This window comes from Gadus macrocephalus, chromosome 4 (assembly GCF_031168955.1).
Source record: "Gadus macrocephalus chromosome 4, ASM3116895v1".
NCBI lineage: Eukaryota > Metazoa > Chordata > Actinopteri > Gadiformes > Gadidae > Gadus > Gadus macrocephalus.
In genome coordinates, this window is record NC_082385.1 from 19,856,253 (window position 1) to 19,881,326 (window position 25,074).

Here is a 25,074-nt window from a genome sequence, read left to right on the forward strand (position 1 = left end):
ATCGACGCGTCGACTTTAAATTCAACATGTCGACTTTAAAGTCAACATGTCGACATTAAACTCGAAATGTGGAGAATAAGGTTGAAATGTCATGTTGACTTTAATCTCGACTTGTCGGCTTTAAACTTGAAATGTCGAGAATAACGAGAATAAGACGCGGGGCGCTCCTCTGTTGAGCGACTCGTGATTGAAGGCTTTTTTTAAACAATATATAGCGACTTTTTTTTTCAAGTTTTGTCCAGTTAGACTGGTGCAATACGTTTGTGAAGTATGGATAGTGAGAGTTCTGCATCGATTGATTTAAAACATCAATCCACAACGGAATATGAAGATAGTTTCTCTGCTGGGGTCACCGCGCATCAAATGGCATCGAGACGCACCTACACCAGAGCGGACCTTCTGGAGCTGCGATATGCTTGCAAAACAGTTGATTTGTCACCAGAACAGCTGGATCTCATACCAACACACCGGCTTATAAAGAAGAGAAGGAGGAAAAGAGGATCGAGAGGAGGGATCAGGAACAGGATCAGGAGACGGGGAAGTAAGCTACCACTACCTGCTTTCACTCTGTCAAATGTGCGATCGCTACGTAATAAGATGGATGAACTTGCGGCACTTGTTAAGCTTGATTCAGATTATCGGAGTACAAGTTTATTCTGTTTCACTGAAACGTGGTTAACTGAGGACATTACAGTGTGCTTGGATGGCTTTACATTCATACGCTTTGACCGGGACAAAGAAGTAACGGGGAAATCAGTCGGAGGTGGTCTTTGCATGGTTGTAAATGACAGATGGGCAACGAACTTCACAGTTCGTGAGATGCACTGCTCACGACACTACGAAATCTTGTCTGTGTCATTTCGTCCCCACTATCTTCCCCGTGAATTTCAATTAATAACAGTAATTCTTGTTTATGTCCCTGGCCCTGACAACGCGCTGGCAGCAGAGCGCATTTTAGAATGTTATGACAATGCCGTCTCCAGGGCATCTGACCAGCCCGTGTTTCTGATGGGAGATTTCAACACCTGTGACATCACCGCACTTCTCCCACAGTTAGAACAGTATGTAACAATGGCAACACGGCTGAATAGAACGCTAGATTTATGTTTTGGAAACATCCCGGGTGCATATGTATCCAAGCCCTGCCCTGCCCTTGGGTCCTCAGATCATAATGTAATACTACTACTGCCTAAGTACAGACAAAAATTGAAGACCCAAAAAGTACAGGCCCAAACCATCATGGCATGGGAGGTAGACTCCATTCAAAGACTGAAAGGATGTTTTGAGCTGACAGATTGGGAAGAATTCTTCAGGGAATGCAATGGTGACCTTAACCTGTTGTACGATACCATATGCTCTTACGTCACATTCTGTGCTGATAGTGTTATTCACACCAAACAAATTAAGATCTTTGCAAACAATAAGCCATGGATAACCAAAGACCTTAAGAACTGTCTCAATTTAAAAAAGTTTGCATTCATCCAGGGTGACCAGCAGAGAGTTAAAGAGCTGAAAAATGAGCTAAAGCAGAAGACCAAGCTGGCCAAGCTCAACTACAAAAACATAATGGAGGAGAAGTTCATCAGTGGAGATATAAGGCATGCATGGAGGAGCCAAAACACCATGATGGGCAGGAATAAGAACACTGCTGCAGTACAATGCCCAGACCCTGCTGCCTTTGCTGAAGAACTCAACACCTTCTATGCCAGATTCAACAACACTGACTCTATGGAGGAAATGGTCACTCTCCTATACCCCCCAGAATCTATCTGCATAGAAGAGAAGCGGGTTATATCCATCTTTTCCCATCTCCATTCCTCCAAAGCTCCTGGACCAGATGGGCTGAAGGGCAGAATACTGAAGGAGTGTGCAAGTCAGCTGGGCGGTGTAATGACGGAAATGTTTCAGCTCTTCCTAGATGCCAGTTTTGTTCCCAGGGCGTGGAAGGAGACCACCATCATCCCTGTTCCCAAAAAGCCCCGGGCTAAAGCTCTGAACGACTTCAGACCAGTGGCACTCACCTCTATCCTGTGCAAATGCATGGAGAGAGTTGTTGCAGGAGAGCTCACCACCACCATCGGTGAGAATCTGGATCCACTGCAGTTTGCCTACAAGCCAAAACGAGGTGTGGAGGACGCTACATTACATCTACTGGATACCATCACAAAGCACCTGGACTCCCAGAACTCCTTGGTCAGGATCTTATTCATGGACTTCTCGTCAGCATTTAATACAGTTAACATCAACACACTCCTGCATCGCCTTCAGCAGCTTCAGGTCAACCCAGCACTGACACTTTGGATCAAGGAGTTTTTAAAGGACAGACCCCAGCATGTAAAGGTCCAGGGTGTAACATCGTCCAACATCATCCATAACACTGGAGTCCCACAGGGTTGTGTCTTGTCTCCCATCTTGTTCTCAATATACACCAATGAGATCACATGCAACATCAGTGGATTCAAGCTATTTAAATATGCAGATGATCTGGCCTTGGTGGCCAAACTGACAGATCAAAGCACCCTGTCCAAGTACACCCAATATATCACTGAAATGGCCCTGTGGTTCAAAGAAAGCTCACTGCAGTTGAACATCAGCAAAACCAAAGAACTGTGTTGCCATAGGAGGAGGGCATCTAACACCCCACATCCACTTTCCTCACCTTTGACCCTGGAAGGACAAGTGGTTGAACAGGTGGTGAAGTTCAAATACCTTGGCACAGAGATCGACCAACGTCTGTCCTTTAGCCAGCATGCAGATGGGGTTTACAAGAAGGGACAACAACGTATGTATCTCCTGAGGAAACAAGACACCTTCAATGTCAGCAAAGACATTTTGTCAACTGCCTACCAATCTCTGGTGGAATCCATCATCACTTGCAACATTACATCCTGGTACGGCTTCCTCACAAACGCAAGCAAAAGCAGACTTAATAGATTAACTAAGCAAGCAAGCAAGCTAATAGGAATACGCCAGAAAGCGCTGGAGGATCTGTATATCCAGGCAGTGGGAAGGAAGACCAACTCCATCCTCTTAGATCCCTCCCACCCACTCCATCCTTGTTTTGATCTACTTCCTTCTGGCAGAAGATTCAGAATGCCTTTGGCCAGGAAAGCTATCTACAAAAAATCATTCATCCCCATAGCTATACACACACAGAACACTCATTCCTCAAATAACACACACACACACACACACACACACACACACACACACACACACACACACACACACACACACACACACACACACACACACACACACACACACACACACACACACACACACACACACACACACACACACACACACCTCCAAGCCTTCAGTCAAAAGACAATTTTCTAGTATGGCAACATACTAGACAATAAAGCTTTTTGAATCTTTGAATCTTGAATCTTAAAGTTGAAACATCAAATCGACTTTAATCTCGACGTGTCCATTTTCCGTTCCTCTGTCAGCACGCAGACGCTCCTTGGCAACCTCCCAAGGGTTCAGCGGATGACACGAAGTAGTCGGCAATAACCCTGGGGTCATTGTTTGTGGTGTAGGCCTCCATCCATACAATATAGCGACTAAACCGTAAATTCAACCACTGATGGCAATGCCGCACTACTACAGCTTGGGAGGATGCCCGGAGCGTCTGCGTGCTGACAGAGGAACGGAAAATGGACACGTCGAGATTAAAGTCGATATGATGTTTCAACTTTATTCTCGACATTTCGAGTTTAAAGTCGACACGTCGGGATTAAAGTCGACATGACATTTCAACTTTATTCTCGACATTTCGAGTTTAAAGGCATATTGTACGGGATCCAGTAATATGCACTTTTTAATATGTTGTTGAAATTGGTTTTTACATCCTGACAGCAATAAATAACTTATGGGCAATGAAAAAGAAGCGAAAAAAAAACGAAATCTGTATCTGCTATAAACCTGTTAAAATGCTGACCAATCGGAGACACTGTGCCCGGATCTAAAGAACCAATCACAAGCCTGCGCGTTCTCTCCCCTCTGTGTACGAGCCTGAGCCGGCCTGAGCGCGTTCACGGAGGGCAAAGAAAGCGTTGTTGTCATAGTAGTTCATGACAGTGGACTAGACCTAGTGAGCCTACAACGTTTACACAATGGAAGAGAAACAACTGAAGTTACCACTGCCACCGTTACTTGCCCCGGTTCATCCTTTTAAAAAGGCAAGAAAAAGAAAGACAGAAACTGAAAAGGCAGCAACAAAAAATAAGTTGGAGACTGCTCGAGGAAAAACGAGAATAAATATTGGATTAGCTTTTCAGCGATGGCGACAGCCATCGCTGGGAGTTGAATGGCCTGAAAAGTGACGCAATGGTTGCCGTTGAAGTAAGCCGTAAGCAGCAGCAGCGCTCGTGCACGGCTCTGTGTCGAGGGGTGGGGGCAGGGAGTCCTGAAGGGTGGGGGAGGAGTTAAACGGAACTCCGAAGAGAAGCTAATTTCAAATCATGCTCGCTCTCTCACATCGTACAGTATAGCTTTAATGTCGACATGTTGACTTTAAAGTCGACGTGTCGAAAAATACTTTTTTTTCTTCACGTGTGGCCCTAATACTCCGTCATAGTTCAGAATGGCTTACTTAATTTTTTAAATATAGAACACCTGGAATTAAAGATGTTAGTTAATACCCTGGAAACGCTCCTTTTTCCATACTGTTGAAGTTGCTGTCAGTCAGACTGAAGACATTTAATTTGAGTGTAATTCATCTGCTACCAGTGAGTGAGATGCCCTCCTCAGTTTCTCTCCACCCACCGTTCTTCCTGCTGTCCCGGCCCTCACTGTACTCGCTGCCTCTAGAGCGAGCTCCATGGAGAGGCGAGCGGACTCCCTGCGTGGCCGGGGATCGGGCCCCGTGCCCTGGGGTCCTGGGGCCCAGGGCGGGGGACCTCAAGCCCAGGCCTGGTAGTCTTTCCTCAGAGCTCTTCCTGAGGAAGTCCACCAGCAGCGGGCTGAAGGGCTCCCGGCCCACACACACCAGGAGGCCAGGGCACGTCATCAGGCTCTGTACACTGTCGATCTGGAGATACATGTACATACACGTTACATAATACACTGTTATGTCACGTCGAGGAACGTAGAGTCATTCATTCAGAATGTAATGTAATGCACTGTTATGTCACGTCAAGGAATCATCATTCAGTCAGATGTAGTGTAATGCACTGTTATTTCAGGTAGTGGACCGTGGATTGATTCAGTCAGAGTTAATGTGATGCAGGCCTCACCTTGCGGCCCTCGGCCGTGTACAGCCGGCGCACGTGGAACTGCAGGGTGTCCGACGCCTCCTCCAGGAAGGCCCGGAGGCTGCGGGCCGAGCGGCGGCCCAGCACCATGCTGCGCCTCCGCCCCGGCTCGCTGTTCTTCACCAGCAGCACCCGCCTCTGCCGGGAGGGGGCGCCGGGCCCCGCAGGGGCCCCGCCGTCGGGTCTTTGGGCCTGGGGGGTGTGGCGGTGGTGGTGGTGGGGGTGCCAGACCGCCGGGCGTCGGCCCACCAGCCCCATGTCCACGGGTTTGGCGCGGCGGTGATCGGAGCAGAGGTAACAGGCGCCGTCCTGCAGTTGGTCCAGGCGGTGGATGCCGTGCGTGCCCCGCGGCGTGGTCACCGTGCGGACACCGAACGGGAGTGGGACCTGGCCGGGAGGGAGATGGGGAAGAAATTAGGGAATCGATATACAGGAGTTTGGCGATTATTTGCCTCTGCAACAGTTGTATCCTCAGGTTGAGGATAAAACGTTTTTTAAGCCGGAAACTTCAAAGTTGTCTGATCATGCTATATGTGTGTTTGCCTACTCAGTATGCATCAGCCACACCTATTGGCTGAACCACAGAAAAGATAAAACCACATCCTAAAATACATATTGTAATTGCAGAATAGCCATATTTAAAAGGGGACATATTATACCACCAGGTGTGTGCAATGGCTAATCACACTCACACCTGCTGGTATAATATGTCTCCTTTAAAGAACCGCAATAAATATCCTATGGACATAGAAATATATAGATCATAGGGGTGTGACGAGATCTCGTGCAATGAGATCTCGCGAGATTAAACTCAACGATATTACCCGTCGCGTTAAAAATCGGAGTCAGATTTGTGATTTATCCAAACTTCTATTTGTCGCCTGTGGGGGCAGAAATGCGCCTTTGCTACATCTATCCTGCCAGAACCTAAAGAAGGAGAAGGAAAAGAAGAGGAGGAGTAGGAGGGGAAGCAGGGGAAGCATCGAAAGCAGCCATAAGCTGTGTTCGAAATCGTTCCCTATCACGGATATAGTGTACTATATAGGGTGCTCGCCATTTTGTAGTGGTGTTCGAATTCTCAGTTGTTAATTTCATGCACTATATAGTGCACTTAAAATACCCAAAATTTGAGTGTACATACGATGTAGCCTATATGTTACTCCCGTATACCACAATGCAATGCGGCCGTGTTTTTCCGGAGGAGAAGAAGAGGCTGAATAACCGCGAAAAGGAATACATTTAATTGGGTACTTTGATTTGGTTTGGCACATAATATTGTTTGCAATTGAAAAAAAGAGAATTATTTAATTAAATTAAACTTTTATAAATTTTAGTTTTAGTTTCAATTTCTTGCATGTAGGCCTAAAGAGTTATAATAAAACATTTCAAAATGCATGCGCGACTTGGTTCAATAAAAGTCTGTTGGTCCAGTCATATAATTTGTCATTGTAGTTTTCTTAAAATCTCGTCTCGTCTCGTTCTCGTGAACCCAATATCGTGTCTCATCTCGTCTCGTGAGCTGAGTGTATCGTCACACCCCTAGATCATATAGTGAGGTCCTGACGAGGACGTATATCACCACTCAATCTTTGTATTTCACACTTCACTAGGTTGTAGCCTGGAACAAGCTTTCAATGAACAAGCCTTCAATCATATTTTACCTTTCCGAAATGTTCCAAAAGAACAATCTATTAACAAAGTATCATCCAGCGCCATTGATTTTATTTTTTAATCAAATTTTTAGGTTAGTCAGAGACCTATAAACCCTGACTATACCAGATTTACCACAACGACATCTAGCAAGCCATCAGAACAACGGCAGAACAGGAAGCACAAGCACCCGCATCCACAGACTACCAACCATCTCTCTCTCTCTCTCTCTCTCTCTCTCTCTCTCTCTCTCTCTCTCTCTCTCTCTCTCTCTCTCTCTCTCTCTCTCTCTCTCTCTCTCTCTCTCTCTCTCTCTCTCTCTCTCTATTCCTCCCTGACTTCCTGTCTGGATCCCTCTTTTTATCCTTCCTCAATTTCTATTTCTCTAATTTCTTTCTCTCACCCCCACCTCTCTCTTTCTCTCATTTGTTTCTCTCCCCCCCCCCCCCCTCTCGCTCTCTCTCTCCCCCTCTCTCTCTCTCCCCCCCTCTCTCTCTCTCTCTCTCTCTCTCTCTCTCTATATATATATATGCCTCTCTCTCTCTCTCTCTCTCTCTCTCTCTCTCTCTCTCTATCTATATCTATATATATCTATATATATGCCTCTCTCTCTCTCTTCCACTCACTCACTCACTCTCTGTGTTCCTCCCTGACTTCCTGTCTGGATCCCTCTTTTTATTCTTCCTTAATTTCTATTTCTCCCATTTCTTTCTCTCCCCCTTACTCCGGCTCTCTCTCTCTCTCTCTCTCTCTCTCTCTCTCCCCCTTACTCCGGCTCTCTCTCTCTCTCTCTCTCTCTCTCTCTCCCCCTTACTCTCTCTCTCTCTCTCTCTCTCTCTCTCTCTCTCTCTCTCTCTCTCTCTCTCTCTCTCTCTCTTCTCTCTCTCTCTCTCTCTCTCTCTCTCTCTCTCTCTCTCTCTCTCTCTCTCTCTCTCTCTCTCTCCTCACCTTTTGCGAAAGTCGTCCAACAGTGCTTCAAAGCACTTGAAGCTGCGCCGGTGGACGGCCATCTTGACCCCGCCGAATTGGCTGTCGCCGCTCTTGTAGAAGGTGATCCTCTTCGTTGACGGAGCTGAGGTCACATGCGAGGGAGGTTGGTGGGGCTGGGGTAGAGGAGAAGTTAGGGTTGATGAGGCGTCATGTCGTTTAGTGGAGATGGGGGATTGGGGTGGTGGTGTTGGAGGTCCCACATCTCTGTGGGGGCAGAATGCTGCATGCTGCAGGTGTACCTGAGAAACACACACACACACACACACACACACACAAATAAACATTTAATGGTAAGGATGTTAATTAAAATACCTCAATGGACACACACACACACACACACACACACACACACACACACACACACACACACACACACACACACACACACACACACACACACACACACACACACACACACACACACATTTAATGGTAAGGATGTTAATTAAAATACCTCAATGGACACACACACACACACATACGCAAACACCAGTGTGTGTGAGTACACTACAAAAAAATCACTAAAATAGTATTTTCATAAAAAGTTCCTATTTTAGATAGCGGAACAACAGCTTATTGAACATATTTACTGGCCTGTACACAAAATAGATATTTTGATTATTTTTAATTTCGATTGTATCTCGCGAAGATCTACGTCGGGCCTCAGAGTCAGAAGCATTACTTGGATCTGCAGAGCTCCTGCATTCATACTTCACATCAGCGTGTCGATTCCACAAGAGGGCAGCAGAGCGTTCACAACAACTAATGTGCAAATCTTAATCATACACCACCTCCTGAGGTGGTTTTGACAACGTGTGTCTACATTTCTCAAACAACCGTTCCCACCTGCTTAGAATGAGGTAAAAGGTGATTAAAAAGCATTTCAACAAAGGGCGTGGGTTGAGAGACTGCTCTTTCTCCTCTATGGTATATTTAGAAGTGCTAGCTAGCACATCTTAACAAATCCAATTTGGATTTGGACGTTAACAGTTCCGCCCTGATTCTGAGGTCTGAAAAACATCAGGTTGCATAATACACCTTTAACATTGTTTTCACAACCAAAAAATGTCATGTTTGGAAAAGAAGCGACGTGTTGAAATTTGACTTTTGATATGTTGACATTTTCACTGCTGTTTTAATGGTTTGCGATAGTCTTATATACCTGTTATTTGTTACTTGTTTAACCAATAGTAGAATGTTCACCAAAATGTACAACGAAAAGAAAGTCGTTGATCCACTAAGTTTTTTACTGACCATACACAAACAAATGAATACCCCTCCAACTTTAACTCAAATATGAACACTGCAGGGAAATAAGCAACTCCTACATATTAAAACCTGGAAAATGGTAGCCATTTGCTGAACAAAAAGACAGATGTTCAGCTCAACAGAGATAGATTAAGGGCACCCAAGGAACTAGATTATCTGAGAAAGAGCCCAACGAGAGGAATGGCGTTAGCAACCAGCTTAGAAGACCTTAATTCCCCCAAGGCTAGACCGTGGGACAAGTCAGTCAATGCATGGCAAAGCACTGCATGCAAATACTTGTTGCTACCTCACCGCTTCTCGTAATCCTCATCTCACATCTGATGTAACAAGCTCTCTCCATGTTGGTTAGATTTAAAAAAAGGCCACGGTTCACCCTGTGCCAGCTGATTACTAAAGACCTGTTTAAAGGATTTTGATGTTCAAAGTAAACATTTACCTTAAGTTATTTAGCCTCCAATTTTTCCGATGTGACTTACATGTGAAATGATGCCTTTGGCAACAGTTATGTTATTAAAACATTGTGACTTTATGACTTGATTGACACACACACACACACACACACACACACACACACACACACACACACACACACACACACACACACACACACACACACACACACACACACACACACACACACAAACCCATAAAAACTAGGGATGCACCGAAATGACAATTCTTGGCCGAAACCGAATATACTGAAACAGTTGGCCGAAAGCCGAAACCGAATACCAAATTTGGCTTTTGCTGTTTTTCATTCATTTTGCTTTAATTTTTCACAATTGCATAAATCAAACAATTAAATGTCCTTTATAAACTTTTTGACGCGTACACTAGTATGTTGTCCGGTATGTTGCATAAAAACAAGAGTAAGGTCAATAGTTTATTTTTAAAATATGCTGTTTCATTCGTCCCGCAAGTCTGTTTCAAACGTCCCGACTAGGCGGGGCGTTTGAAACAAATGTCAACTTACGTTCAAAGTTAAAAAACAGCTTGATCATCCAACATATGTGTTAAATTACACTTGTAACTAAGAGAACACACATGTGAGTTGTTCATCACATGTTGAAATTATTTGTATAGCCTACGTAACGTAAAAGTCATTTAACTGAAAAGTGTTTCAATCGACCCGGCTCTCCCATGTTTTGTTTTTAACAGGTGCGCTCAGCTCTTTTTTCATCTCCGTTTATTGTCAGTTAGTTGTTAACAAACTTACCTGCGGCTCTTTTTTAATCCCTCTTTTTTTTAGAAGCGCACCCGGCTCATTACACACTGGTTGCTTTTTTTTTAATCAAAAATATAAATGTTCGGTGTATTTTATTCGGCCTTTTTACTCCTAAAATTATGTTTTGGGCCATTTTCGGCCGAACATTTTCGGTGGCCGAATATTCGGTGCATCCCTAATAAAAACACACACTTCTAACTGATATGAAATAAAATGTGAAGAAAATTGTCAAACCACCATTTAAGACAAGGTGGTTGAGCCTGCCAGTAATGTTTTGGTAAAAGTAGAAGACATCGAAACAGGAAGACAATATCCATGACTCTTTTTCAAATTAAAATAACTAAAAGAAGGAATAGCAGATCATTAATCATAGGCCTACTAAGTTGTTGTACAGTAGGTAAATCCTACTAAATCCTAAGGTCTCAATGGTTTAGGATTAATATTGTTTTTAACCTGTGGATCAGAACTTCACCGGCTAAGAACCAGGCCAGACTATCGGAGCATGTAAGCTTGCATCAACAAAAAATCTAAATGATAGCTTGGGTATTTTAGGCAGTATAGGATCAAGGAAGTCTGTCTATAACCATTGCACTATTTTGGAAGTGACTTGGGTCAACATTTAATTTATTGAAAACACATAGCTGTATGTTTTACTTACGCACAATCTGTGTCCCAGAATTGTGGTCATTTATTGAATTAATGGCAATTCAATTTGAGTTACTGATGTTACTACTCTCAAAATATCTTTGTGTATTACTTCAGAAAGAATCCTAAACATAAGGAAGTCCATTAACAGTGCAACCACCTTATTTGACCACTAAAACAACAACGTAAAATCCAGCAACCAAACAAGCTTGACGCTTCAGTTAATGAAAGACTAATTGTTTTCCGTTGGACAGGTACTCACATTGGAGGGAAACATGGTCCAAACGGCTCGGGAAAAAAAGTGGGAAACCCCTCTTTCAATTGCGTCTTAGTAAGACAACTGTGTTCCTCTTATTTCAACTGGATGTATTTATTCTCTATCTGTCACCGCATCCTTCGCATCAGTCTGTTCAACACCTCCCAACCAAACTCCAGACAAAATGGTGGCCCCAGGTTCCCGCTGTGTACTGTGGCGGAGGAGGGAAAGGGGGCTGGTTAAGAAGATAAGAATGAGGAGAAGCGTGGGGAGGAGGGTGAGGAGTTAGTGACTAAGGATAGAACTGGAGAGCTAAGCCTGCTTAGGCACCTTGGGAGGGCGTACTGCTAGGGTGGCACTGGAGGGAGAGGGGATGGGGAGGGGGTGTGTGCGTGTGCGTGTGCGTGTGCGTGCGTGCGTGCGTGCGTGCGTGCGTGCGTGCGTGCGTGCGTGCGTGTGACATGGCACTCTGCTCGTTCAAACTCAAATTAAAAACAAGAATGTCTAACTTGTAGGTGAGTGTGTGTGGTGGGGTGAGGAAAGGGTCATATAGGACAATGCAATAACTGTGCAAGGAACACTGTAAAAAATGGTTGTGAAATGTACATAAAAACTATGTAAAATCCCTACAGAAGAGTATAGTAAACCCAAAAATATATATTTTTCGTTTAAATCACAGTGAACTTTTGTAAACTATTAAACAAAATGTTTTTGTTATATTTACAATAACAATATGTGATTATAATCAAATTTATTTGTTAAAACTACAAATATTGGTAACAAAAACAGCGAAATACTGTAATACTCTTAACAAAACAATTATGTAATTTGACATGCAAATATTGTAGAAACGACAGTTTTAGCCAGTTGATTTAAAAATACAAAACATACATGTAATCATATATACAAGTCTATGCTGTACTTTTAACATGATCTTGATGAAACTATGCAAATTGAGATAGGCCTAATAAAAATTCTCACTGTGAAAAAAATGTCATTGTGAACCTCGAGGTTGCCTATCTATTTATAGGATATATAAAAATATACAATTATAATTCCAATGTTTTTTTTTTATCATGGCTATTTGTAGCCAATCTGGTGCTGAGCTTCATGATGCAGGTTTTATATTGGTGATATTGAGATTTGATGAGTGAGATTGGTGAGCCAGATAAAAACATCCATGAATATTGGGTCATTTACGGAGGAACTGCACCTGTTGTTTTTTTTCGCAAGTTTGATAAATGAGCACTGAGTCCGCCTAACTTTTAATTTAAAAGTGTGCAGCTCGTCTCTGATTGGATAATGACGTTAGGGCGGGAGGAGAAGCACGAGCTCCTCGTTCACGGCTTCAGCTGACGTCACCAACGAGCCAGTAGTAGCGCCGCCGCGTCTGCAGAGTGGAGAACGCATCAGAAATCTTCGGACTACCGGACTACTTTGTACTACTTTCATAAAACTTATTTTGGACAAATCTACGATTGGAAGATCCGTGGCTATTCAATCGATCCGTGGCTATTGCAAAAAAGTTTGCAAGGTAAGCTTAAAATGTCGGCTACTTTTCCTACTTTTTGCTGAAAGCACATGGTGTAAGCTAGCACCAGTTTATATTTAGCAGGCGCTAGCAACAGTTGATATGTAGCAGGCTAAAGACCAATAGATTGATAACTCTAAAAATGATCACCTGCGTCTTTTGTAGAAAGATATTGGTTACATTAAGAGGCTATGTACTACATTGCAGAGTGCATAGGAATGAGCCTCGTTGTCTTTTCAAATGTGTTGGCGCCAACTGTAGTCAAACATTTACCACTTATGCAGCTTTCAAGGGGCATTTTTATCGCGTGCACAATGCACCTGAACCGCAAGCCACTCCTAGAGCTGTTGTTGCAGATTTAAAATGCGCAGTTTCATTATGTGCCCGCCATTTTCACACAGTGAAAGAGCTAGTGTCTCACTTAAATGATCATATTGGAGAGGGCAGGTCTGTGTCATGTCCAGTAAGTGGTTGTAAGCACATGTTTACAAAAAAGTCATCATTTACTTCTCACATGTGTAGGAAGCATAAAGCATGCTCCCCTGATGGTGTTGATGACATGTACAGGGAAACTCGCCCTCAGCCCCCAAATTTCATTGCCAGTACAGATGATTCAGAAAACACACATGATGCTATGCCAACAGCCAGTGCTGCCAGTGATATGCCAGAGATTGATAGTCATTCTTATCTCAGAAACATGTGTCTATTTTACCTTAAACTGCAAGGACAGCTGCTTGTACCTGCCTCTACTATACAGACTATTGTAGAGGAAATGCAAAATGTGCATGACTTAGGTCAAGCCTACACAATAAATAAAGTAAGTTCTTTATTAAAAAATGATATGAGTCTATCAGATGAAGCAGTCACTAAAATTTGTGACTGCATTAAAGAGTCAGATTTGTTCTCTTCCTGTCATCAGGGACAATTAAGAACAACATACACCAGAAATCAGACATTCACAAAAATGTTTAAATACACGGAACCCCGAAAAGTGGCATTGGGAATTGATGAAAACATGAGACAAAAATTTGCATACTACATACCAGTTGCAGAAACTCTGAAGAGCTTTCTACAGTCAGATTTATGGAGGAATACACAGGCACAACAGTTTGGTGATCCTGATGTAGAGGTTTTTACTAGGGGTGTAACGGTACACAACAGTCACGGTTCGGTACGTACCTCGGTTTTGAAGTCACGGTACGGTACAGGACGGTTCGGTTCATAGTTATGGTGAAAAAACGGATTGCTTGACAGAACAAACATAAGTTTAATTAGTAACGAATTAAACACAACAGTTTTAGCTGTCAGTATGAAACATACAAATAAAATGATGCAATTCTCCAATAACCTTAACATAAAATTAATGAAAAATCCAGTTTTAATGCTCAGTCTAGGCTCTTTAAGCTGGTATGTAAACAAAGAGTTTGTAACATATTCCTGCAGCTCTCTAAAGCTCTGAAGTTCTCATAAATATAATCAATCATTAAATAAAAGTGCAACTGCAGCCTTAACTTAAATTACAGCTTATGTATTTTATAATCTATTGGTGTTTTCATTTCCTCTCGTAGGTCAGAGGCAATGAAAACACCAATAGACCTGGTGATGGCATTTGCCCGTTCTGAATTCCCAGACAGGTGTAGGGGTTGATTAAATAGTGTAGGGAGCTGGGTTTGAACGATTTGAACAACTTTTTTTCATTTTGCAGCGGTGACAGTAACACCTGGATGGTGCCGTCACGTTAAAATTGTACCGGGGGCGAAAATTTGTGCAAGTTCGATGTGTTCCCATTTGCATAGACGATCGCTGTTGAACAATGTCTGCACACAGCTTTCGACTTGTCCACTCGTCTTTCCCCATTGTGATAATTAACCTGGAATCCAAAGTTCTCCCACACTTGGGATTTAAATGACAGGGGGGCATCTTCAAGCTCCGGTTTTCTGTTGTCGCTCGCCATGCAGTTCGCTCTCAGTTCGCTAGTAGACATCAATCCACACACAGTCGCGATCGCGCTCTGCTACTGCTACTACGAGTTCGCGCACGTGCGAGCCGAGCCTAATAAGGCTAAACGGTCCGGGGGGAACTCCGACTTCAAGTTTTAAGTTCCGCACCGCAAAACAAGCCTTTACATTCGCCATATTAACGCTATGTACGCCACATTTACGGACCGCGGTACACCTCTGTAACTGCACCGAAGTGCCTGTACCGTGACGGTTCGGTTCAAATACGTGTACCGTTACACCCCTAGTTTTTACCGATTTATATGATGGACAAAATTTCAAATGCCACCAGTTCTTTAATGAAAACCCTGAAAGCCTCAAACAGATTTTGTACCAAGATTAATTTGAAGTGGTGAATCCCCTGGGTTCTGGTAAAAAGACGCACAAAGTGCTTGCAGTCAATCTTTCATTAGCAAATTTACCCATCCATTTGCGTTCCAATACTGATAATATGTTTTTGGTCTTGTTAAGTGTTGAAAATGACTTTAAGCGTTTTGGAATAGCCAAAGTTTTCTCAGAGTTGTTGGCAGATCTGAAATCCTTGGAGACGGATGGAATAAATGTAGATGGGGAAACAGTAAAAGCGGGTCTTTACTGCATTGCTGGGGATAACTTGGGTTCTCATTGTGTAGGTGGGTTTACAGAAAACTTCAGCACCTCTCAATATTTTTGCAGATACTGTGAAATCACAAGAACTGAGTTTCATGCTGATCCGAATGCCTGTGGTCCTCCACGCACCCCAGAGACGTATGACACGGCTGTGGAGGGTCTCCAGGCTGAAGACATCCAATGTGTCAGAGGAATAAAGGCAAACTCTGTCTTTAATACCCTTGAGTCTTTTCACGTCTCCCAGCCTGGTCTCCCTCCTTGTTTAGGTCATGACCTCTTTGAAGGAGTCTTGTCATATGATCTAGCACTGTACCTGAAGAACATTATAAAAAAGAAAAAATGGTTCACATACTCCCTCTTAAACAGGCGCATCAAGCAGTTTAAGTATAAAGGATCTGAAGCGCTCACAAAGCCATGTGCTGTCAAACCTGACGGAGCAAAGTTATCAGGGCAAGCCGTTCAAAACTGGAACCTTTTGAGATTGCTACCAGTTTTGATTGGTGACAAAGTTCAAAACCATCAGGATGAAGTATGGCAGTTAGCTCTCCAGTTAAAAGACATTGCAGATCTTATTTGTGCTCAGAAAATGTCCTTGTCGCAGATAGCATATGTTGACATTTTGATCCGAGAATATTTGGAGATGAGAAATCTGTCGTTTCCTGAAATTCAACTAAAACCCAAGCACCACTATTTGCGCCATTATTCAGCACTGTTGTTGAAATTTGGTCCATTGATGAGGTTATGGACCCTTAGGTTTGAAAGTAAACACAGTTATTTCAAAAGATGTGCCAGACACTTGAAAAATGTCAAAAACATTTGTCAAACTTTGTCAGAGCGTCATCATATGTATCAGGCATATCTTTTAGCTGGGCAAGAATGCGGTACACTACTGCAAGTGAAGGAGAGCTGTGCGTTTTATCCCAACCTCTACAGTGACACTATCAAACATGCAGTCAGGGAGTTAGCCTTTTCAGAAAACAATACCAAAGTTACCACAGACATTCAGTATAAGGGCACTGCATATAAAAAAGGACAGTTTCTTGTGTACAGAAATGATGAGTATATGGACTTTGGTGAACTTCTACTCATCTTGATTCAAAATGACACATCTGTGTATCGGGCCGGCCCTGACCAATTTGGCGCCCTAGGCAAGATTCTTGCTGGCGCCCCCTACCCTGTTGGATGGCACAGTAAATTCGACTACCAATGTTCATAAACTCAGAGAAGCTACAAAGCTTTGTCTTTGAGACTCTTTGATTTTAGATAGAAAATTAAACACACGAAACGTATTACAAACCAAGTAACAAGCAATGAATCACTCATACAATAAGTATGCACAAAATACTGCAAAGAAATGCATGATGTTTACTAAAGGCATTCATAAGCAAAATAATAGAGTTCAGATTCAAATTATTGTAAATACAATTAAATGTAGTATGGTTTATCTAATTTGGTTCTAACCAGAGATTAAACAAGCACTCAACTGAAGTGTAAAAAAAATACAAAATTAGGGCTGTGCAGAGGTAGACGGGACAGCAGCACCTGATGCTGTGTCACTGGGGGTGGTACTGAAATATTTTAAAAGTGCATCTGAAGGGAGAAGAGAAGTATATGTGACGACTGCATGTTACATTTTAATAAAAAAACAGATGCTTGGTGTGCTATACATGAGACTAATATAGACTAATGAAAATGTGATGAGATTCATTCAACTTTATTGTCATTGCAATGCAATTCAGTCTAACCACAGTGCAAAAAACAGTAAAGTGCAGTGAAATGAATGTATATATAGCCTATGAATGATATGTGAAAGCTAAGGTGTGAAATATTAACATTAATACACTTTAACTGCACACTCTTGACCCTGCCCCCCTCACAGAGGGCAGGTACAGAGCAACGAGCCAGGCAGGCACCCAGAAAAAAGGCTTCTCCATTATTTAATAGCCTTTGCTATGACTTTATGTTGCTGTGGGCTTAAATAATATTTCGAAATAATAGTAGTAATGGCACTGAAAAAAAAAATGTAGTATTATATATATATATATATATATATATATATATATAGAGGTGGGCATAGATTAATTTTTTTAATCTAGATTAATCTTGAAATTAATCTAGATTAATATAGATTAAAATGGCTCATTTGAATTCTGCCGAAGGCATTCATAATATATGTGTGCTACCTAAATAATTAGACCAGGGGCTCATCTCCTGTTTCCAAAATGCATCACAAACTGCTAGAGAAAGCTGTTCTACTATAATTGGTGATGAAAATAAATAATGTTCAATAACATGCACTTGTGTTTATTCAGTTAAACATGAATTTAACACACTGCGTCCACACACACGCATTGCGTCCACACACACGCTGGGTACACACACACACATTGCGTCCACACACACACACTGGGTACACACACACACACAAATACCCAAATAGAACAGGCCCACAAATAGAACAGGCCCACACACACACACACACACACACACACACACACACACACACACACACACACACACACACACACACACACACACACACACCTTATTAATCACAGATTCAATCAAAATTTGAACACACATTTGCTTGAAATTTGGTTCAATTTAAACATGTATGTTGAAATTGAATGAACTACTTTTGCTGTGTAACTTGGCTTGTTCGCCTACATTTGACTGGGTGGTAGCTTTTGTGTAGTGAAGCTTTATTTACGGTAGAGTAACTGATAGCTTAGCTCAGTACAATTTCCAAGTAGTAGTAACACTGTTAAAATTAAATAACGTAGCCTACCTAGAGCGAAGGAGATAAGTTCCCAGCTGGCATCGATGAGGTGTACAGTAACGCCGAGGTAGTTATCATTCTTGACAGATGTCCAATGGTCCCCAGTCAGTGCTACACACGTCGCCTCTACCAGCTTCTCATCTTTTGCGGCTTTCTATGCGGCGTGCTGGTCATGTATTCTTCTCATGATAGTTCGCCTCGCAGGTAGTTTGTATGATGGGTCACCTGTGGCCGCCTGGAGAACAAGCTCGAGCCCATCATCTTCAACCACGCTGATGGGCCGGCAGCTGGTGGCAATCCACTGAGCGAGGAGCTTAGTTAGCTTTTCTGATAGAGCTGTGCTGACGGGCTTGCCTCGGTTGTACTCAAACATAGTAGTTTGACGAGCACTACTCTTCGCCGGCGCTACAGCAGTGCTTGGCCCGGCATGTTCCGCATTAGCTAAGGGATGCTTTGCGTTCAGATGGTACTTCAGACTGGAAGAACTCCTACAGTAAACGAATTCCGCATTGCACAAGGTGCAAACAACCTTGGTTTTGTCAAGGTTTCCATTGGGAAGCTTCTTAAAAATAAATTTTCCGTTTAGCAAACACGGCGGCTTCCATGTCGTCAGCACGTCACGTTTGATGTGGTGATTTCACAGTAGGCATACACAGGTTCGAAGTCTGACTCGTTCTCGCCCCCTAGTGCAATTCGCCAAGTTTTTCACCCAACTTTGAGAATAGATTAACGGCGATATTTTTTTTATCGCCGATAAAGACTCTCGCGTTAACGCGAGCGTTAACGCCGATAACGGCCCACCACTAATATATATATATATATATATATATATATATAATTATATATATATATATTTTGTTTTTTTCTCCCCCCGTTTTCGGCGCCCCCCGCGGATGACGGCGCCCCAAGCATTTGCCTATACTGCCTATGCCTAGGGCCGTCTCTATGTTTTGATGGATATCCACAAAGGCACCTTCCTCTCAGAATACCATCTGTATTCTGTGACAAAGGACAGTCTTGGGTTACAGTGTATCAACATTAATGACCTGCCCGATTTCTATCCTTTGGTATCCTACATTCTGGATGGATACCAAGTCATTCCACTAAAACACAGTATTGTGGAAAAATAAAGTCCAATTAAAGCGGACTTACTTCTCATTGTAAATAGTTTGACATTAATATAAGTGTTGGCTGATGCATGTCCCTGCTCTGTTAAAGGTTCACTAAGCAGAATAGTCAGTTTAGCTAACTTCCTGTCACTGACTGCAGTTAGCAGTCCCCTCCCTCGTCCCTACGTCACCACATTAATGCACTGCGGTCTTCAAGCAGCGAGTTATCTAGCATCATCTCAGATCCATAAGTGTGATAAAACATAATAAAAACCATCAATACAGGCATTGGGATCCCCGAAAAGTTGATTTGCCGATTACATGCAGAGCGAGTGACTGAGAGATCGGCTTTATGAAACGTGCACACTATATAAATGATCACTGTATTAATAAAGAGCGATTTAACACGTATATTAGCATCAATAAATAGCTTACTTCACCTTTTTAAGTGTATAAACTGTATATAATCTTTTCTGTTCTGTTTGAAGGTGGCATTTGTTCTTCAGTGCAAATATGTGTGACGCAGAGCGAACCTTCCTAGATGTCGCCATCACTGAATTCCTACCAGAACTTCCAGCAGTAAACAAAACCATCCTGGAAGAGCACTTGCAGTCCCTTGGTGTGGAGATGGCTGATGATCTACGCTTCGTAACGGAGGCTGATTTGATGACAGCGTTAAGACCTGTACAAGCCAGAAAGCTTCTTTCTGCTTGGAAACGGAAATGTAAGTAAAACCACAACACCACAACTAATCAAAAACAAAAACAGACATTTTGTAATATTGTACAGTGTGTCATGATATTATTTTTTGGTAATTTACAGACCAGACTCACGAGAACAGCTCACCATCATCTGAGGCAGCCTCATCTACCCAATTGCTGTCATATCTCTCAGTTTCACCCGGAAGTTCATCGTCAACCTCCAACAGCAGCCGAGTACTTGAAAAACAGTGGGACGACAACTTTGAAATTCCATGGAGTAAGTTTCCTGAGGAAGTGATGCATTATCTTGAGAGGGGAAAAAGGCCAGGCCCAAAACGGAGGAGGCAAATGGTCCGGATTGTTGTGACTGAGATGATGGAAAAATGCCCTCATGTAGGCAAAAAGCATTCAACTGACGTTGCAAAAAAAATGGTCGCAAAATATCCACATTCTCTGCAAGATGTAAAAGAGGGCGATATTGTTGGAGCAGGCTACCTTTCCCTTGTCAAACAGTTGCAAAATAGAATCGAAAATGCAAGGCGCACTTCAACACCCAAAATAAGAAAAAGAAAACATCAGACTGATGACTCAGTCGACACAGACGAGATCCCATTGGAAGAGAGAGCAGCAATGCAGGACACGTATGGATGCATTAAATGGAATGTAGAATTTCTGCCCCGTGAAGAAACTCCAGAGAGCCAGCAGCAAAAGATGGAAAAACTCAAGGTGATGTTCCAACACTCAATGATGCCAATCCAGAGGAGGTAAGATGTTTAATGAAGTCCACTTTTTACACACAGCGACAACATGTCAACCTGGGAAAAAGCCTTAGAGAGGAGTGGCCGTTTTGCTTTGATGAACTCGGCATGTCAGTTCACTTCAAGGAACTGACTGGGATTAACCTCAAAGAGACATTCACACAAAATTTGGATTTGAAGGGAAAAAGGCTTCTCGACTACATGGCCACAGTTTGTGTCAGCAAGAGCAAGTTTCTTCAGACTTATGCAAGGCTTCAGAGAATGCGGGGACAGCAGAGTGGCTGTTCAGATGACGTGAAAGAGATGCTCCTGCTTCTGCTCAGCTACTTTGATGAGAAGGAGGAGTCCATGTTCTTCCATGTAGAAGATACATGTCTGGCAGAAGAGGTCCAACTGGAACAAGTGCCTCTGACACCCACTGTCATTGTCTGTGGTAAGTCTGTTTCATATCTCTTTTTTTTAATTACACTGTTTATAAATTATAAATGTTGTCATGTGAGTGCAGTGCTTGTTAATAAAACCTGTTAAATAATTTGTTCATAGGACAGTCCTGCTATTCCTCAACAAGGTACATGCTGAGTCTGGATCGGAACCTTGTCAACACAAACATCTCCTCCTTCATTTCTGCATTGTGCCTCATGTTCGGGAGCTACTACATTTTCAACATCCATTATCCATCTGATAGAGCTGTAGCGATGCGTCGATGACGTCGACGTGTCGACGTCAAAAATTCGTCAACGTCAAATTTCTCCGTCGACGATTTTCGACGGAGAAATGGACGAAAGTCACAATAAAGGAAAATGTCCGCGCACGAAATCATCAAAGGTATGGAAATACTTCAAGTTAAGTCCTAAACGGAAAGGTGTTGTGATTTGCACTCTTTGCCAAATGGAGTTGGCATATCACAAGAGCACGACAGCAATGTTGGAGCATCTCAAACGAGAAAGTATCTCGTGCGCATGAGAAAGTATCTCGTGCGCACGAGAAAGTATCTCATGAGCATGGGGAAACATCGTGCGCATATCACTGGCAGTGTGTGTGTGTGTGTGTGTGTGTGTGTGTGTGTGTGTGTGTGTGTGTGTGTGTGTGTGTGTGTGTGTGTGTCGTCAGCGAGTAGGTGGACGAGCGAGGAGAGCGAGCGATAGCGTGCGTGTCAGTCTAGTGAAGTCATGAACGAGTCCGGTTGTGTGAAAGAATAAAATACCCAGCCTGTCAAGAATCGGTGGCCGCTTCATTCCATCATATTCCGACCTATAAGCAGACTCACTGTCGGTCAAAGTGAAGGGTCATGCCCCCGAGAGCGCATCGGACCTGGAGGGAACGTATCACCTGTGCTCCTCGGTCTGGGAGCCGACAGCAGGAAAGATGTAACTCGTAGTTGGAGGCGGATCGCGCAAGAGAGTATGCGCACACATTTTTTTCATGTCCCTTTACGGGTTCCGTATTAAATAAAGTATATTATTAAGAATTTTTTGGTATTTATTTGAGATAGGCCTACATTATGGTTTTTATTAATCGAGCAACAGAAAAAAAAAAAAAAAAAAACGTCTAATTGGTCATTAGATTAGTCGACTAATCGATAAAATAATCGCCCGATTAATCGTTTCATAAATAATCGTTTACCTCCATCCTTACCATCTGAGCTGGCTTCAACTCTGGAGTTCCTTCAAAGGTGAGTAATCATGGCTTACTAATTTCTCAGACCTGAGACTGTGGGACCTGGAGTCTGGCTCAGAGGTTCCCGTCTTAAAGGAGAATGCCGGCCATTTGTAATCAATAGCCCTGTTAATATTGAGCCTAACGTGAACATTTGGCTCAATATTTACCGAGTATCAGAACGACAGCTAAAGCAAACCTATTGGGCCAAGCTCCATTAAGTTTTACTTTTGGTTTGCTTGCCCCCATAGGTTTGCTTTAGCTGCCGTTCTGATACTCTGTCAATATTGTGCCAAATGTTCTCGATATTTTTTCCTACTGACAGCACTCGGTAACAGGGCTATGGGTTAAAAACTGCACGCATTCTCCTTTTTAATCCAGACTTTAACTAACTGGGTCTGCCTCGGCCTTGGCTCTATAGGTGTGGCCTGAGTCTTGGTCTTGGTTCTTCTTGTACTTCTTTTTTTAAATGATCAATTAAAATGCTTTATATGCTTTAATATGCTTTTTTTTTTACAGGTGTTTCTTCTCGATAAACCCAGAAAAAGGTCTCTCTACCAAAGTAGAGAGTAAAAACAGCAAGCGTCGTCTCAACCTGAACCCTCGAGTCCTCACCCTGATACAGGATCTCTCCGATCACGAGTGGCGTCAAGCCTAAATATGGACTCTATGTGGACTCTGACTGTTTGTTTGAGAAGAGGTACTTTTAGTTTTCGCTTTGTTAATCCAAAATGTGTATTATGGTAATTAAGGCACACTGTAACTTTTCCTGGTAGAGGGTCCGCCACATGCTTTTTTCATTATGTTATTGCTTTGTAGTTATCTCCAGGTTGTTGTTTTTTACGGTGAAGAACTGTCTTACTGCTGTGTTTCTAGATGGCTTGTTTAGGTTTGTTTCCTTACAGGTGGTTTTCCCCCGATGTGTTCTATGTCCCACGGGCACGGACGTGGTGACATCCTATACAGCAGGGTGCATATTGTATGGGGACGATTCCGAAACATAAATATATTATGTAGCTATCTCAAGTTAATACACACACACACACACACACACACACACACACACACACACACACACACACACACACACACACACACACACACACACACACACACACACACAGTCCCAGTGTGTTAGTCGGGACACTTCCAGTGCCATAAAGCACTGATAATTTTCGGCACATTAGGCCACTTTTTAGAGGGATTTAGAGGGCAAAATATGTCATTTCTGTTTTAAAGTCTTGCAATATGTACAGGTGCACTATGTAATTTTTATCTGACACCTGCTTGTTTCCATTTTGTATATGTTGGAAAAAAAAATCATCCCATTGTTTATTGCCGATGGCTGGTAAATAAATTTCCCAAAAGGGATATTTTCCTCTCGTCTTTTCTCAAAATGTAATTTTGCATGTTTTGCAGTAGGAGTATTAGTAATAATTTTACAGGTGTATAAGTAAATTTTACATTATAACTTGATTATTAAAACATAAAAATACAGCATATTATAAATAGATTTTATGTATAATATACAGAACAGCACCATTTAAAATACAAAGTTTTACTGCTGTTCTACCAGTTTAAATTTGTTTTTTGTATGATATTTCCCTGTTAAATTGACCATTTATTTATGCATAAGCAATTATTGCATGTAAAAAATACAGGAAATAGTATTTTTATATACAACACTAATACAAAATTAATGTGATTCAGCCGTGATTTATTTCACTGTAAATCAATTTTACATATTTCGTTGGTTAAGATATCTACTGTGCTGCTGTATTTTTTACAGGAATTCTCTGGTAACCACAGCTGCCAGCGATTCCCTGTAAAAAATACGATTTTTTTTTTTTCAGTGAAGCACAGATAATCACGGTGGCCAATCCGACTGGAGAACCAGAAACCATGTTAATCTTTGAATCAGAATCACTATGGTCTTCCTCATTCCGTTGTTCATTTTCAAATGTACATTTCTTCTACTAAACGTATTGTGTAAATATTTTCTGGACATCTCGATACTCATTCTAGTTGTATTATTTTTCCAGTTTTTACTAAACTTTTGTTATGAAACCTTTTTCTTCTGGGATCGATAAAGTACATATTTTCAATACAGTATACATACGTATAAACTCCTAGGTTACTCAATAGCCCCTGTTCACAGAGGCATTATGTAGGACCAACACAGGGGTCCTACATTCCCCCTGGGTTATTTTGATTACAATTATGAGTGTCCTTTTTTTCACCAAGGCAGGGTAGAAGACTCATCTATTGAAGATGATCCACATTCACCATTGCTGTTACTTGCTGTTACATTGCTCACAGACATAAACAAATCACCTGCCGACCAATGGTTATGCTGGGGGCTTCACCGTGTATACCCTGGGTTTAGGGTCAATCTGTGTTCACTAGGGCTGTAACGATACGCGTATCGACACTCAAAGCCGAAGCGCGATACACCCTTTCTAACTCCGGTCAAATTGTCCGATTGAAATTTGCTAATATTTGTCCAAATAATAGTCTGCTGACACCGCCCCCTCTTATCGATGCCGTAAGTATGCGACGAGATGCCCTCTCTGTGATGACAGCTCTCCGTGGCTACGGAGGATTGCACTTCTCCACAGCCGTCGAAGTCCTCATGCGA

At 42.4% G+C, this 25,074-nt stretch overlaps 2 protein-coding genes across 2 annotated transcripts in view; one reads left to right on the forward strand and one right to left on the reverse strand.

Moving 5' to 3' along the window:
* Positions 1 to 7,107, reverse strand: part of rp1l1a (rp1 like 1a) — a 33,991-nt gene extending 26,884 nt beyond the window's left edge. Inside the window, exons 1-3 of the mRNA XM_060049318.1 lie at positions 7,102 to 7,107; positions 5,244 to 5,648; positions 4,774 to 5,038 (exon numbers count right to left, since the gene is read on the reverse strand). Of these exons, the coding sequence (XP_059905301.1) occupies positions 4,774 to 5,038; positions 5,244 to 5,648; positions 7,102 to 7,107 (676 nt within the window). The remainder of the gene's footprint in view (positions 1 to 4,773; positions 5,039 to 5,243; positions 5,649 to 7,101) is intronic.
* Positions 7,108 to 12,158: 5,051 nt separating this feature from the next.
* On the forward strand, positions 12,159 to 21,487 carry LOC132455457 (uncharacterized). The gene is given in 5 exon segments (XM_060049319.1): positions 12,159 to 12,830; positions 19,810 to 20,045; positions 20,144 to 20,792; positions 20,795 to 21,213; positions 21,324 to 21,487. Coding segments are annotated over 4 exon segments (1,443 nt in total). The 5' UTR covers positions 12,159 to 12,830; positions 19,810 to 19,834.
* The last annotated feature ends 3,587 nt before the right edge of the window (positions 21,488 to 25,074 follow it).